The sequence below is a fragment of the Dermacentor silvarum genome, chromosome 11 (assembly GCF_013339745.2).
Source record: "Dermacentor silvarum isolate Dsil-2018 chromosome 11, BIME_Dsil_1.4, whole genome shotgun sequence".
NCBI lineage: Eukaryota > Metazoa > Arthropoda > Arachnida > Ixodida > Ixodidae > Dermacentor > Dermacentor silvarum.
In genome coordinates this window covers 82,325,173-82,342,390 of record NC_051164.1, presented here as the reverse complement: position 1 = coordinate 82,342,390, position 17,218 = coordinate 82,325,173, and the positions used below count along the sequence as shown (strand labels likewise).

The following is a 17,218-nucleotide window of genomic DNA, read 5'->3' as shown; positions in this document are numbered from 1 at the left end:
GTTACAGCAGCAGGACATTGCATGTCCATGCGGACTGCCCCTAGTATTACTGCTCAACTCTTCAGAGGAGGCAGCTAATTCGCAGCGCGAACTACTGAGACACAAGCTAAGGCATGAGAAGAGACAGGGCACAGCGCTATCTACTCGTGCCTTAGATTGTGTACAAGTAGTTTGCGCTCTGAATTAGCCATGCTTCCATAACGACTCACACATTTTTCGCTTTTGATCAGTTCTTCAGAGGAGGCTTTGGACACTTGTTGGGGATGCAAGAGGCTTCCTGTTTCAAGATTGTCTGGGAAATGTAAACTTCAGAACATGGCTTTTATTGATCAAACACAAATTCTTATCACCTAGTTATAAAAATGTACACGATTTGATGCATGCTACAGGAAGCACAGATACTTTGGCTTTAAGTACTAAGGTATGAAGGCAGAACTCCACCCACCTAGTACGTGGACATAGGTATGTAGTATTGTCTGTAAGTCGGTATGAAACAACTACAGACAGTTCGCATTGGACTAGGTACCTGTACCTAGTCTTAACTAGGTGCTTGGACTAGGTATGTAGACAAAAATCCCGGGGACATGCGAGTGACATTGAGATGCGTTTGTGTTATCTGCCATTGTAAGTCCAGAGAAGAGCACATCAGCTATGTAAATCTATGCATGTCAAGAGAAATAGTAGTGACATGCATTTGTTACAGCTTGCACATCATGGGGACATTTGTCTGCAATAATACAAGAGCATTGCTTGTCTTGGCTGGAACGGCTATTATCTACACACAACTGAAATGACCCACGTGGCACTTTCAATAGGAAAATTGTCACTTTGAAGCCCACATACAGAATATATTCTCTTTTTACAAATAATAGCCCAGTCGGTGGGACCGATTGATTTAGCAGGTAACCGGACAAAGTGCATTTACCATTTCCAGCAGACTTTGCACTCTTAGCAAGTCCACTGCCGACTTCCACTTCAAAACACAAAATTCAGCTTCCATTGCAAAGACACAAAACAGGGACCACTCGGCCATAATGAATGGCGCTTTCAAAGCAGACTTCTAGTTCACAGGATGTCGTTAATCTAGCATCACACTGGAAGGTGCAATAAATTAGGTAAGTTTGTGTAAGAGCAGTGCAATTAAAGAATGTTCACAAGCACTCCACCACCTTGTCCTTCTGGATACGCATAGGCAGTACATGATATGTGTTGCTTGATACAGAGAGTAACCTTTGTGCAGTTACTTGCAGCCTTCTGGGTTGCTATAAACAACTAAACTGAAAGTGTTCAAGGCTAGTTATTCCTGTGCTTGCATTTCATAATGCATTCAATGCCTAGTTTCATTAAATTTGTGCACAGTAAAGTAAGATTTGGACCATAAATCCCTGTGCTTGAAGTTAAATGGAAGTTTCGTCTAGTATACCATGTTAGAGAATGTACAGGGAGGACTAAACTTGGCGGGAACGTGTAGCTCAAGCTTCACACCATACCAGATACTGGCGTCAGCAGCAACAATGGAAATGCAGTGGATGCTGCCTTTGGTGTGTCGTCTGCCACTGCGCCAAGAGCTCCATCATCGATCCATTCCTGGTCCAAGTTGCGAACTTCACATGATACATTTTAGCTTGCCACAGACAGGAGCAGGTAAGCCAAGGAGTCTGACGTGCACAAGTGAATTGGTTTCGCAGCTAGTTGGACTGCACTTGGTGCCACAACAGATGATGGAGCTCTTGTTACACCTCACAACACTTCTTGTGTATAGCGTGAGCAATATGAGCGGGAGCAGGAACACCGAATTTATTTTGAAGAAAATGTTATTCGTGATTTATCAATTCAAATGCGGCATTTTAACACACAGCAGGTAGATCTCCCTCCAACGTTTATTGGCACCGAGCACTTTTGTGCTGGGAATGTGTGTTAAGCCACTGCAGTATTTTGAAGGCCAATATCCTTGTTCTCTTTCATATTGCTTGAGGGTGCTACCATCGGTGCCCAACTCCAGGATGACATGAAGCTGGAGCCATGCATTCGCATGTTCTTGCCAATATTGCCCCCTCCTCCACCCTTGTACATAATACCAGCAAGATGCTAGGAACTCCGCAAATTTGAATCAACTATGCCGATTCCCCAAAATACTGCTAGGTGACCACAGGATACGTTCTATGATTTGAGATGGCCAAGAGAAAAAAAAACATTTCTGTAAAGGTATGATGTAGCCGATAAAAATCGCTTGCCAAGCTCCTGCACCTAACAGCCAATTGCACTCGTTTGAACATTTTTTCACATACTAAACAGACGCACAGTGTCAACCCAAGAATCATGAGCATAATAAAAAAGGCTGAGTTCGTTCAATGCAGGCTGCTTCTGGTATGATATGCGATTTCTAAATTTGATGCCTAACTCAAACAGCTGATTGCACTTAGTGTAAAAAGCAAAAGCATGTCACTTCCATCTAAAGACCCTTTAAGTAAAAACTTCACGTTCTCCATTTCAAATGCGATTTGCAATTACCTTGTGGCAAATTGCTCATTGTTTCTGCTTGGGCTTACAGTCCTCAACATGAGCAACTTTTATAAAAAGGTTTTCTAAACAATGTTGACAAGGTATAACATTCTAAAAATGCTGCCTTGTGCCACTACATGCTAATACATCTATGATTACGAAACATTAAAAAACGTTGGCCACAAATTGGACACTGTTTGAATGAACTGCATTTAAATCCCTAGTTTGACACAAGTTGGGTCACCTTTAAGCTTAATTTGATTGCTTTTAAGTGTCCCACACCAGGTACTCTTCATACATTCACTTCAGAAAAGGAGCTTGTTCAATTCAGTCATGATATGTCAATTGTTAGTCTATTTCACTGACAGAACCAGTGAAAGGTAGCTGTAATAAGCGCAGCTTTACCTGCTGCAAACATGTCGACAAGCAGCTGTGAAATATGCAAAGCAGTACTGCAGCAGTGATGTGCAAATGAGCAACTACATGTATAAAGTGATTTTTTTTTACACAACCAATTTTGCCATGTTACGAGCACACGATTGCTTCTAAGCAAAGATCTTTTGACAACTGCAAACACGTTTGTACCCAGAATGTGCAATCTTCTTGCACTTCTTTTCACCGCTTGGTGTCCAGCACCAGGACATCAGCAAGCCAAAGTTTTCCTCAATTTTGGGGGAGTTGGAATGCGGGCACCAATTTTAAAATTCTACGCTGGCTGACTAAAACACCACAGCAGCAATGGAAACAAAACACTGCTTTGCATTTCAGTTTTTTGGCCGTTGAAGGAATGCCAAGAATGCACAAAGTAGTTATGTCTCTACAAAGTCACAAAGTAATTTCCAAGCAGTAGTGCAGTCTGCTATCAATAGTAATTTCAGATAACTAATGAAATATTATTTCATTCGGTCTTCAAATTAATCGAATCTACATCCAGCACGGTAGTCAAGTTACGGAAGCCAAGTGCAGTAAATCAAGGTTCTAAGACATCTTTTCAAGAAATATATTCATTCACTGCATTTCATTATTAGTACATTCAAAATGCTTATCTTTCGCCATAGCATCTGTCACTTAGATTCACACTCACTTTATTGTCAATACCAAACTGTGAACAACAATTGATGATCACTTCAGTTTCTGTATTGCTCCTGAAAAAGTGGCACCAAACAATACAAAATGGATTTGGTGTTGTGCGTACTCACAATAAAAAAATACATCTTTATTTATAAACAACTACAAACGTTCACTCGCAGCGCCTATTTGTACAATCATTTCACCAGTTAAACGTACTACTTTGATCTCTTACTCAAAAAAGAAGCATTTGCTTAACCACATGGTACAGCATGGTACAACAACACGCGTTCATTGTCAAGGCCCTGCGCAGGGTACAACGCCCAAGAACCAGCAACGTTTGTTCAAAGCATCACCTGTGCTCAGCGCACAAGAGGGGGGGACGCACGCACGTAAACGTCACGTTCAGCACACATGCCCACACTTGGGGAGCCTAACAATTATAAATAAATTCTTTCATATCTACACACATTGTACACGTAGCATTCTACTTTGATGCAGATTCACATGGTATCACAATGAACACTGCCCTATGATAACTGCATAGTCTTCGCATCGCAAAGTCTTTTATGACACTGCAGCTGTGCAAATTTTCATTTGTTTGTTTACTAGTGATTAAAACTAATCTGTGCAAATGGACTAGAAGTTAACAATAAGGGCACTGAGCTAGTGGGGGTATTGCACCGGTTAAAATTTTTGCCGCTGCCGCCGCCACTCAGTTTGTAAGACATGGTGCAATTCGCTGCTGAAATCTAAATATTGCTATAATTTTTCGCCGCCTCCCGTAAGTTTGACGCTTTTTAGCGCACGTCGCATGCTCACACATGCATGTGAGCAATTTACCCTGCTCCCTATCTGCCACGGGACCAGGTATAGGAATACATTCGTAGAGAAACTTTGGCACGTGGCTGTGGGCACGTTTCGTCAACTATCCCGATATGTGTGACAGCACAAGGTCAGATATGTATCCCCTGCCACTCACTATCGCAGGAGCCAGCAATGTCAAGCCCACGTGCCTAAAGGCACAAATCATAAGCACCGCCATGCCGGGACAGAACTAATGATTGAACAGAGCAAAAGGATGTCTGCCATCAAGCCATTAAAATCATCCGCAAAGGCACCGCAAAGAATTTTGGGTGGTTCTAAATTTAGCGGTGCAAAAACAGAGCTTGCTACAATGCAATTCCTGCGTTCGCCCGACCGGCAAACTGAAGTGTCACACCAACCTCAGCAGCACGGCTCAAAATCGTAATGCATTCATGGTACGAAAATCGATAAGTTTGCGATGAAAATAAGTGAACGTAGCATGCGCAACTTCGTACAAAATCTCATACACCGTGTAGCAGTGCTCGGTTCTGGTCAAGGCATTTTTACAGTTGCATAGTTTTTTTTTTCCTCTATTTATCTTTTTCGAATACCAGTGTCGATATGAGAAAATGTGTCAATGCGGAAGCTTTAGGGTGCGAATGATGAACTCATGTGAGATCGGAATGTTACAGTGCGTGAAAAAAACAGCGGGAAAAAAAATGTTCAGAACAGAGCAGAGATACAACGTTGCAGTATGGGACAACTAGCAAGCGAACCGAAACCACCACTTGACAATTACTGCCGATGCGAGACAGTGGCACCAAGTTAGATGAAATTACACATAATGGTGAAAGAAGAAGTCCAACGCGGCATGGTGGAGTGGGCTTCCGCCATCGGGCTGGTCTTAAAAATGTCACTCCAGCGCTGGGCTTGCATGCAACGTGTCTGAATGCAGCACCAAACTAACACTGATCCTTGCAGTGTAGAAAAAAAAATGCAGAGAAGGCGCAGAAACCCTCGCGTCTTGTCGGCTGCAACTGTGTCGTGGAGCGCAGCTGGGTGAATGGTGACTAGGCCTTCGTATTGAACTGCCTCTCCTCTTGAATGCTCCCGCCTGCTTTTTCATAAGAGGTAGCTCCGGACCTGCAAAGATTTTACTTATTTATTTATTTATTTATTATTTAGTTTCCTTGTTAATTGACTGATTGAATCATTCATTCAGTATTTGATGTGTAACATTTCAAAGCAACGCATGGCTAAATTTTATGGTGGCGGGTACCAGATTAACTGTGACCACTTGGGACTCTTAGTGCACTGCTATAACTTGGCCCGATAAACCTAACACTATTCCACATCGAGAAAAATTTAAACGCGTTCAACATTATTTCTGGCGATGGAGAGTACATTCATACAAGAAAGAGGCCGTGAATAAATGAGTCAAAGCTTAATTATAGTACAGTAATCATTCATCAGTAATCGGTCTGCTGAAGTATTCAGAGCTTAAATCTTGCCCCAGAGCACGAAAAATGCTACTGCAAGCTTTGTGTTTAGTTCGTTGCACTTACATCAAAATTTTGAGGCATGGAACTGAACATATTGACACATTGGGCTTTGCGAGGTTAAAGGGGCCCTGAACCACTTTATATCGAAGTGGAGAAAGACATTTGAAGTGAAAACAGGCCATTTCAGAAATACTCTGCCGCAAAAGTATTTGAATGCGTTCAGCAGAAGCGGAGTTATTGGCAATCAAACACGGCCTCCCCTTCCTTTCTCAATGCCTTGCACTGAGAAGGCTACGGCGGAGTGGGGCGGGGCCACAACGCTCTCGCTCCAAAACGTCACCGTGGTGCGCAGTTCAAATTTAATTTTTGATATTAACATAGATGCCACGACTTCCGATTTTGGTGCCTACACCAAACGTGGTTGTCCTCAGCGAGCCCCAGTGAGCTTAGCCAGTGAGCTTAGCCAGTGGACTCATGGCGGCACCCCGCGGCGGCCACTGTGTAGCCGATCGCAGCGACCAATAGCAGCCATGTATTGGAATGTGCTTTATTACATAAGAAAGCACACAGAAGATAGTGAGGATCATGGCTTCTGTTGAAACTGAATTGAAACGAGAGTGTTTTGAGAGAAAGGTGACTTCGCACTCCACTTGCAAGCACCATGCACCGCGTACGACAGCAAAAGTTGGCTGAGATGTTCACAGCAGCATATGCTACCCGCGGACTATGTTATTTCACCACCGAGGGGTGGTTCAGGGCTCCTTTAAGGTATGTGAGCATTTTTGCATTTTGCACCCGCAACTGCTGGGAATCAAACTCGCAACCCCATGCTCGGAAGCAAAACACCTTAAGTGCTGAGTCATCACAGAACATAATGCGTTTCCTGCCGTCAGTGTGTTTAGCATCAAACATATTTGAAATTGTCGGCGCCATTTGAAGATCTTTCTCAGGATGAACTGTTGATACACTATTTGAACAATGAATGCTAGTGTGTTCAGTATTTAATCAACATAAACACTTGCAGAAGACGTCTGCATTTTTTTCTGCTTACTCAATGTCTAAGACGAATGCACGAGCCAAGTTGAGTGTGGCCCAGTGCAAGCTTCACCTGAAGCATGCTTACAGATCAGAAGACACTGACCTCCTGTAAGCTGTGCAGTCACGATAATGGTGTGGGGACATGTGCTCATCCAAATAACCTCCTAACTTTTTAAAACTAGTTTCATATGGTCTACTTTCCATAATTGCCTTTCATATGAGCGCCTGTTCCGAAACTGTCCAAATTAAATGCATGTATTGCGAAATTTTTTACGTGGTTTCTTGTCAGGCATATGAAACAGTAGAAAAGCATCAAGTCATAACAACCGACCCATCTTCCTATTTTGCAAGACATCTATCTACTGTTGCTACTAGGGAAACAAAAGATGTGGCCATTTACTAAATGCGACCGGCGTTTATGTTATTTAACTAACAGCTAAGAGATGCATACAGAAAGAAAATTTAACAGCAAGTCATCTGTAATGTCAAATATAGAATAAGGGGGCAAAGAATGCGACCATATGCTTATAATGAAGGTATAAATACACTTTTTTTTTGGTCCGTGTGCTATGTAACTTAAGACCAAGCTTGCAGCACGAGTATATACAGTCGAACCTCGATATAACGAAGTTGTACTTGCAGTGAAAAACTTCGTTATATCTTTAATTTCCTTAATTCGAGGTTTTGTTAATTCAATGGAACTAAGATCGGCAAATAAAAATAGTTCATTACTTCGCGAATTTCGTTTTATCGAGGTTCTTTATATCGAGGTTTAACTGCATTCTGTATGTAGTATTTTACTCATCAATGTATCACATCAATGCACTGTACAAAGTAGAATGTGCAAACTACTTTACGCAACAGCAAGATAACATAACGTAAATGCAAGAATAAAGAAAACATGTGTAAAGATATCGTCACATTGTAATGACAATAAAGAACAGAACTGCCAAAAGCTTTAGTTCAAAATTGAGCTCCTTACTGGGCGAAATTGAGAACAAAACACACAACACTTAAAGCCTAACGATAGTGGCGAGCACCATTATTGAAATCCGATCTACGGGTCAAAGCACCGGCTGTTTATATGTGCATGACTCATTTTCACAGCACCCGTGAAAGACGAGGGAAAGAGAACACCATATCTGTGAACTATATTGCAGGAGGTACTTTTTACGGTCTGCTAGAGTTATACTGTTACCTTTAGTAAGTCATTATTTATGCTGTAACAAAGCAATTGTAATATTGTTGGCATTCTTAAGTAAACGCTGATTAGAGCTGTAAGGTACTACAGAAAGCAAGCCTTATATGACAGTAATGAAAGCTGAATGCATAAATCACATTATGTTATCAAATCAGATTTTTCTATAACAAACCAGAGCCTTCTTTTACCCCACTGATAATACTTACGGTCCTCAGATGAAATTCTGTGAAGACCACCAGAGTTCCAAGCACCGCAAATCCAATGTATTGAATCCACAACAGGAACTCCTGTAGGATGCACACAAAAGTGTCACCAAGTTTTCATGGAGGAAGCTGAAATACGCATTAAGTAAAATAATGATTTTGATTATCATCAAAAAGAAAGCAGTACAGTCAAACCTTGCGTGCATCCAACATGAAAATACCTTTGTTACAACTGATGTTCGTTACAAGAATATTGCTACGAGAGAGACTGGGGCAGAAGACAAAGAAGACGGTTCTGTCGCAGTGTTGGTGGCTGTCCACCATCTTGGCTACTGCGTCTCCCACGTTGTGTAAATACAGTGCAAATAGTCCCGCCTTCTGTTGTTTTACGTAACAATATTGATATGTGCATCCATTTAGGAAGAAGGGAAAAGTTGTCCTGACAAAGATAATGAATGGACAAGCACAGAACCTATCAGCTAGATTGGTCAGTGTTACAATTAATTTTGTAAGTATACTTTGTAAATAGTCTTGTGCGTAATTAGTGCTTCACTCGCGCAACATTCTCGTTGAGGTGCTGGGTATCAATTCCAGTACCTCTTGTACTCACTATATTTCTTGCAAACTGTTAATGGGTTTTGGAGGCGCGAATTCGATTTGCGGCACTTCAATTAAGGTGTGCTCCCAACGTTTCTATTCTTATGCACAAGTTTCTCTCTCCGAATTGTCATCTTACTCTTTCTTTATTCCTTGCACTTAATTTCCTTTGCTCCCTTTTCCTAAAACTCAAACTAGTTGAATTTTAGTTGTCCACACAACACTAGTTCAGCCCAACTTCTAAGCTTTTCCCATACAATAAGTCCCTCTCTATGCCGTGTGTTGATTGCAGTGTTCATTGAAAAATCGATGTGCAGTGCGTCACCCTAAAGAAAGCCCTGGAGAGGCTAATAACTTTCCATTTTTCTACATTAAAAATAATAAATAATAATACGCATGTGGTGACACGTGATGTTGACAGACTACTATACGCAATGCCAAGACGTAGCTTTTCACAGCTTGAGAATCTGCCAGAAGCACAGAATTGTTATGATGTGAAACCAGGACAGCCAGTAATTAGAAGAGGTCATAGGCGCATCGTTAAGGCTGTCTGGCTGTCCATTAGAGGCATTACAATCTTATTATTTTCACAACCATCAAAAGTTCCTCCCATTCACAGTGTACTCATTACAGTTAAACAGACATGGTACAGTGTTTCCTACATGGCATTTGTGCCCTTGAATTGGCATGTGAGAATGCATGCAAAAGGCACTTGAAGGGCCAGTGAGATATGACGCATACTCCCACCAAGCATGGTCTGAGCCAGGAACTTCGTGCGTGACATCATATTCAACAAAGTTCGCAAACTGAAGAATTATAAACACATAATGAGCCATTTAAGTGCTTATAATTTCCTTTGGTGTATGACACTCACCCACATACGATTGATGAAGATTGCAAAGAGGAACATTTGCATGAGTGCGTGAGCATTGGCGATGCGCCAGAACCACATAATGATCCACATCATGGAAGAACGCAGCACCTCTGTTTGAGCAACCTGTAAGTAAAAAAAGAATGACAAAAAAGCAAAGCAGCAGAGCATTTTTCTTTCTCTCTCTCTCTTTCTCTCTGATAACGGCTATGAACGCAATCACAAATCAGATGCACAGCACATCATACAGATAGTGTTTGATAAGGTTAATTCTCTGCAGTAGACACTGCAACTGTCTCCCTTGAGCCAGGTCGAGGCATCTCTTCTTTATGCCTCTCTCACTTTCTGTCTCCCTTGAGGTGGACACCTTGGGACACTATTCTCAATCTATCACTTACGGGAGCAACAGTTCTAGGGCACGTTGATTGGCTAATAAGTCAGCAATAGCACTAAATGAATGGAAAGCTTTGCTTGAAATTCCATGAGTGCTATTCTGAACACCATCAAATTCTCCCATATTGCAAATTTGCTATCTTGTAAGCTCCGATTGGTTCGCAATTACAATAAAAATTAAAAAAAAAATAATAATAACAATAATACTTTATTATTTCTGGAAAACACACAGTACATTCGTCAGGCCTGCCACAGCCACATTGGGCTTGACTGGCAGAGCGTGACAGGCAGCATACAAACTGTTACACGAAATAGTTTCTTTCGCCGTTTCTAAAAAAACGAACTAAAAAAGAAAATAAAGAAAGCGGACAAATCCGTGTATATATGCCGATACACACAATATAGACACGAATATAACACCTTTACATACATATATACACATACATGTTTTGCAAAGCACAATTGGCACATACAACTTTCACAGTACGATATAGTTAATTAACATAGCACAATAAAAAGGGGATACATGATTACAAACATGAAGATTAAGAGCTGGAAATGGTCCTTTGACAACCTTTGAAGAAGCAAGCATTTGGATCACATTAATAACGTAAAGCCACTCTGTAGGTGCAATACAGAAAGGGATAAGTAATAAATATTTGTTTAATTATTGTAGGTAATCAAATCCGCACATTTTAGTGCTTTCTTGAGCTTATATTTTCTTGTGGACTGTAGCACATTACAGGGTAAATTATTGAAGAATGGCGGAACATAGGATTCGCGCATTCTTCTATGATATTTCGTAGCACATCGTGGTATTTGATAACGTCATTTTGGCCTAAGGCAACTGGGAAGTTACATAAGGCACTTTAACACGATTGTCCCAGAAATGTCTCAGGGCTATTGTATGCAGCAAGACAGAAGGAAAGTTCGGCATTGATAACGCTTAAAAAATATCTGTGTTGCCTTCGAGACACAAGTCGTAACCTATAACCTTAGAAGAGAGCGCATTAGTAAATCAATTCTTTTTTGCAGACGAAGAGCGCAATGACCGTAAGCAGTAACCCCGTATCGGACTACACTGTAGGATAACGCATGTGCTGTGGTTTTTCTTACTGATAACGGCATGAGGTGGCGGATTTTGTAAAGTAAGTACAGCACTGAGTGAAGCCTTTGACAAACATAAGAAACGTGCGAAATTCCATGAAAGGTCGCTGTCAAAACGCAAACAGGCGTAATTTACAGATGATGTGTAGTCGATAAGGTCGCAAGAACACGGATTACATTGCGATCTGTGTAATGTTATTCCCCTAGTCAGGTGAACTTTCTTTAATGGGGCTTCGAAAGCAGACGAGTTACGTTTTTAATGCATTAATGTCGATTAAATTTGTTGCAAACCAGTCCACTGCCTTCGTTGCTGATTCTTGTAAAAGAGAAGCTGCATGAGAATAATGATTTGCACGAGAGACTAACACGGTATCGTCTGCATACGGAAATATTTTAATGGGGATTTCATTAGACAGATCGTTGATGTAAATGTTAAATAGGAGGGGGCTTAGTATTGAACCTTGTGGAACACCAGCTTTGATTTGCGAAACACTGCTGTGAAAGTTTTGAACTGAGACATACTGATACCGGTCTCGTAGAAAATTATCGAGAAGTGACAGAAATAAACCACAGAATCCCATCAACGAAAGTTTCGTTAACAAAAAAAGTTTCGTAAGCTGTGCTTATGTCAAGAAACAGTGCGCACGCTACCTCGTTACCTTCTAAACAGGAATTCAGGAAGTCGTAAAAATCATCCAAAAGCACCTGAGTGCCTTTGCCTTTTATAAAGCCATATTAATGCAGTGACAATATATTGTGAGCATAACGGGAACTGTTAATAGTTAGGAGTATATGTTTCTCTAAGATTTGTGTCAAGTAAGGTAAAATGGATATAGGCATAATGATTGCCGTTTTCATTCTGACTGGAATATCGGCGCATGACAAGATGTAATTAATTATTGCTAACAAAACGGTGTTGATGCAGCCATAGTTTCTTCGAAGCTCATTGACAGAAATTCCATCGGTACCTATTTGTTGAGTTTAAGGCCAAAAAGAATTGTTTTTAGGTCACAATCAGTCAGAAGCGGCAGATAAGCTGATTGCAGGTTGCTCATTTTTAATGAGCATGAATCCGGTTATGGTCTGGTGAAACCTGATATTCTAGAAAAGTAATCATTAAAAACATTTGCTATACACTGACCATCAGATGAAACGTGGGAAAAAAGTAATGATCATTACGCAGTTTTTTAACAGTACCTCTCAGGTCATTTATTAGGGACCAAGTTTTACGGCTATCAAACCGGGCATCGATAAATTAGTTGAGAAAGTGCTTACATTTAGCGAGGCGAATAGCTGCATTAACTTTGTTTCTGCAAAGTTTACATTTTAAGCGAATTGTGTCACAGTTAGGGGTTCGGCGACACAGGCTCCAAAGCAGATCTTTTTCTTTTATAGCAGCAAGGATTTCAGCTGACATCCATCCATCGTTAGCACTGCGTTGTTTAACTGTTGTAATTCGAGTAGATTCTCTCCGAACGCCATCTAAAATAGCAACAAATTTTTCATACATTTTAGGCGGGGGCAGGGCTGATATAAAACTGTGCCAATGATACTGTTGGACTAGCCTATCAAACAACCTTGGATCACTTATAGAAATTGCTTTCTTGGAAGCGCTAGAAACACTCGCGACAGATGACTGCGTTAGAGAAGAGCAAATGAAGCAGTGATCAGCTAGTTTTGTCTGTACACCTGTGGAGTTAATGACAGGATTACGACAAGGCTACAGGTTCTCTGATCAGGGGCAACATCAAGGGTCCCTTTGGTCTGAACCAATGTCTCTGATTGGCTAAGAATGCAAAGAAGGTGGAGTCGGACAAAGTTGCAAAATTTGAGCATCCAGAATAGCACCCTGAGCATGCTTGAATACAACTGTGGGGGTTTAAATTATACTGATGCACCACCAGCAAGTCACAGAATAAGTATGAAGTATGAAGAGACAAGTATGGAGAGTTTCGCCTAATGCAACTGATTGAGATGTAGAGCTGCTGAGCTATTTCATGGCAAAAAAAAAAAAAAAAGAAGCCGCCAACACCGGGCATTTATAGGTGCCCTCCCTCTTAACGAGTGATCATGTGTGACAGTGCCTGGCTTTCTTATCCATGTGACAAACGACTGATTCTGCTTTGCACGACCATCAGTTTACTAATAAGCAGCAGTAAGAAAAAGTACGAAATAAGGTTTCTTGTTAAAACAAAATAAACTTGGCTCCTTGTCGCAGAGCTACAAGCCAGTGTTGTTTACTTACGCACGGCACTGTATAACTTACCTCTGATAAACGCTGAAAGAAGAAACAGTTGGTCTTCAGGCACTGGCACCTCAAAAAAGTATTTTGCTTGGTCGCACATAGTATACCTTTCAAGTGTAGAAGCCAGCGCATGGCACTGCACATCAAATCAAATGAGCATAGGGTATGGGGAAAGGGACTGACGTTTGTAAGAATATCCAGTACCATTGGTAGCCACACCGATCACTGGGGGTCGATCTGCCGCCATTATACTTGGGCACACCAGGTTGCGTGCATGCGTGTGTGTGTGCGCACGCGCACTGTCACGTGAGAAAATTTAGTCCAAGTCTTGGGTGGATCGGCAGATATCGCGCAAAGAACATTTATTGGGAAATCTATACGCAAACTACTCCTTGCATGCATACGTCAAGAAGAGCGTCAGGCAAAAGGTTAGTGAGGATTTCTAAATTTAAGTCAAGGCTCCTAAGCTTAAAGCTTTGTTAATCCAACTGCAAGGTTCACAACCTGACTACATTCATTGGCCTTGCGCACACCTACATTGGGTCTATACAACTCTTGCAAAGCTTCACAATGACACCTCAACTCTCGTGCCTGTGAGTATTTGGTTGTGAGTTGTGACTATTTGTGGTTGTGAGTATTCTTCATACATACTTTATCAATATAATCTCTGGCAACACCCTGAATGTTATATGACGCCAAAGACTCTGTTCAATACCAAGTGCACACACCCATATTTCCAAGTTTCCTTGCAACTTCGTTGATTGCAGGCTTTAGGATCTCATCAACCACTTTTTAAGCGATTCACCAATATATACACAGGCCATATACTCTATCAGCGAAGTTTCGACCCGTCAACCTATAGCCATCTCAGATTCTATACTGTGCAGGTTCTCTATAAATTGGCCCTGCACACGACAAGAGTTTGATAATTATTTCAATAAACATATATCAATAACCCGCCAAAGACAGGATGGAGGAGAGGCAAGAGGGAAGAGCTCATCCATAGTGCCACTGGCGGATCCACAAACGGATCCCCCCCCAAGACTGAGACATTCCAGCATTCTGCACTGGCAGCACCGAGCAGTGACCCCGCTTCTCCCCCACTCCCACCTTCGTTATTCTTTTGTGTTGATGACGCACCTCTTTCCTGGAGCCGGGCGTCTCCAGGAGTATGTGGTATTCGTTGATGTAGCGGTCCCAGAAGAAGCAGCTGATGGCCATCTGAGCACCAAAGCAGAGCGCCACAACCATGACCTTCTTGACCGGGTGCTGGACCACCGAGAAAGATGAACCACCTGCAGAGTGAGACACGTGAACCAGTAAAGCAGATTGTTATTGATTTCTGAAATCTAATTCCACGATCGTTGGATGCTCACTGAGCTTTATTTTTACCGCTAGTAAAACCCTGCCTGACCCACCAAATAAATGAAGGCGGCATTTTGAAGAATGCTTAACAATTTAAAAAAACTGATTTACAGTTGCATTTAACTGCTGCTTGAATATGATAATGTTATACTGGTCGATTCATAGGGTTAAACGTCCCAAAGCAACTCAGTATAGGTCCCGAAAACGCCGGGTAGCGGAGTACCCATAAAGGGGGGAGGGGGGGGGGGGTGAAAGAAAGGAAGAAAGAAAGAAAGTGGCTACGCCATCTCGAGATTTCCTCACTGTCTGGCCCGTGACGTCATGGATTTAGAAAAGAGTCTTCTCGAGACTGATTAACATTTTGTCGATAAAAGAGAAGGGACTACATTGTATTCTAAACGAATTAATGACTATTGAGTTTTGACAACTTTTCCTGCACAGAAATGAGCCAAACATTCAAAAATACTTTGAAATTCATGTCGTAACACTGACGTTGGGGTGCTCCGGTTTTCGCGCGAAATTAAAAAAGAAAAAGAAACAATCACTGAGCTTTATTTTTACCGCTAGTAAAACCCTGCCTGACCCACCAAATAAATGAAGGCGGCATTTTGAAGAATGCTTAACAATTTAAAAAAACTGATTTACAGTTGCATTTAACTGCTGCTTGAATATGATAATGTTATACTGGTCGATTCATAGGGTTAAACGTCCCAAAGCAACTCAGTATAGGTCCCGAAAACGCCGGGTAGCGGAGTACCCTGGCGGTTTAACAACCTGATGTTCTTTAAAGTGCACTTTATTATTATTAATATTAATATTAATATTAATATTATTATTATTATTATTTTTTTTTTCATTTCGCCACCATGAAAACGCAGTCGCCGCAGTTGGGAATCGAACCCGCGATCTCGTGCTTGGTCGTGGCATTAACGACCAAGGATGCAACCAGAACGATGATGCAACCAGACTAACGTGAAGGCTCATGACGTCAGTTTAGAGTGCGCGCCCATTGGTGGAGGCTCGTGCGCATCCGCCTTTGATGGGCAAATGCCACTGCCTTCTAAAGTTGTACCCGACTATAGTATGGCACGATGTGCGATCTCCTAATGCGATGCAGTTGCTACACTACGAAACTGTGGTGCTGGCGATTATATGCCTCGAGACAGTAGATTCGGGCGCTCACGCAGCACCGTATAAGTTGAGCAATGTACCGATAAAGCCTTGCGAATACGCATCGCGGTAGCGGAGCGGCCCTCCGGCTTTAGATATTTCATTAGAGCAAAGCGAAGAAGGAAAAAAAATTTCCTAGTGTCACCTATTTTCTCCCTAGCAGTCTTGTTTACTAGCGAGTCGTGCCCCTTCCGCGCGTCCGCATCTGCGTTCGCTCTTGAAAACCCAGAAGCTGGCTTTCCAGTAAGGCTTAGTCGCCCAGTGGCCGAGTTTACGCCTAATTGGCGAGGTGCGGGATGTACGGCAAACGAAAAATCAGCACAGATTTAAGGAATTACTTTAAGTACAACGCAATACGCTTTGCGAGTTTAGAATTAAAATGAATAAAATAAAATAAAGGAAGGAAGGAAAAGTAGAGTTATATAACTCGTGCAAGTACGATAGTTGTGCAGAATTACTTATTTAGAATATATCTCGTAAAGTGACTTACTACACCGCTACACTCTAAAAACAGTTTACACTCTTCCGGGCGTATCTTCGGCCCGCAACAATAATCTTCATCTGTCTTGCGTGCAGTTATTTTATTTAACGAGGCGGGCCCACTACTTCCACGTCACTAACGGCACGAGCGCTGTCGGCGTGACATAGTATTCGTGACAGCTATGAAAGTAGCAAGCGCTGAGTTTTCAAGAAAGGAAACGCGAGCAAGACGATGACTATTGCGTGGGACAGAGACACGCCCCAAAGGGTGTAAACCGCTTTTTAGAGTGTACATAAATGCTTCCATGCGCCCAAATAACAAAGAGCTTTAGGTAAGGTTATGAATTGACACGCTGGCTACGAGAGGTGCCGCAAAATAGGGCTCCGAGCCAGCGTTGACCCTCAGGCATTGTTTAAAGGCATAAGCACGCATTCAAAAATGGATGCAAATGAGCGTTTTTTTTTTTTTTTTTGCATTCATCCACAGCGGAACGGAACCGTGGCCGTTGAGAATCGAATCTGCGACATTGCGCTCAGCAGCGGAACGGCGCAGCCATTCCCGGTTTAACGGCACCACGGAGAGTAAACAAAGACAAAAAAAAAAAAAAAAAAAAAAAAAGCAGACACAGTGGAAACGAGCGCAGACTCCTAACTCGAACTTTAGAGAGC

General features: G+C 41.9%; 1 protein-coding gene across 4 annotated transcripts in view; it reads right to left on the bottom strand.

The window, feature by feature from the left end:
* Positions 1-3,680: 3,680 nt before the first annotated feature.
* Positions 3,681-17,218, bottom strand: part of LOC119433103 (ceramide phosphoethanolamine synthase) — a 111,973-nt gene continuing 98,435 nt past the window's right edge. For all 4 annotated transcript variants that reach the window (XM_049658619.1, XM_049658620.1, XM_037700247.2 and 1 more), the window contains 4 exons: positions 14,675-14,829; positions 9,793-9,915; positions 8,325-8,405; positions 3,681-5,520 (listed from right to left, as the gene is read on the bottom strand). In XM_049658619.1, coding sequence (XP_049514576.1) covers positions 5,500-5,520; positions 8,325-8,405; positions 9,793-9,915; positions 14,675-14,829 — 380 coding nt within the window. In that variant the 3' untranslated portion in view covers positions 3,681-5,499. The remainder of the gene's footprint in view (positions 5,521-8,324; positions 8,406-9,792; positions 9,916-14,674; positions 14,830-17,218) is intronic.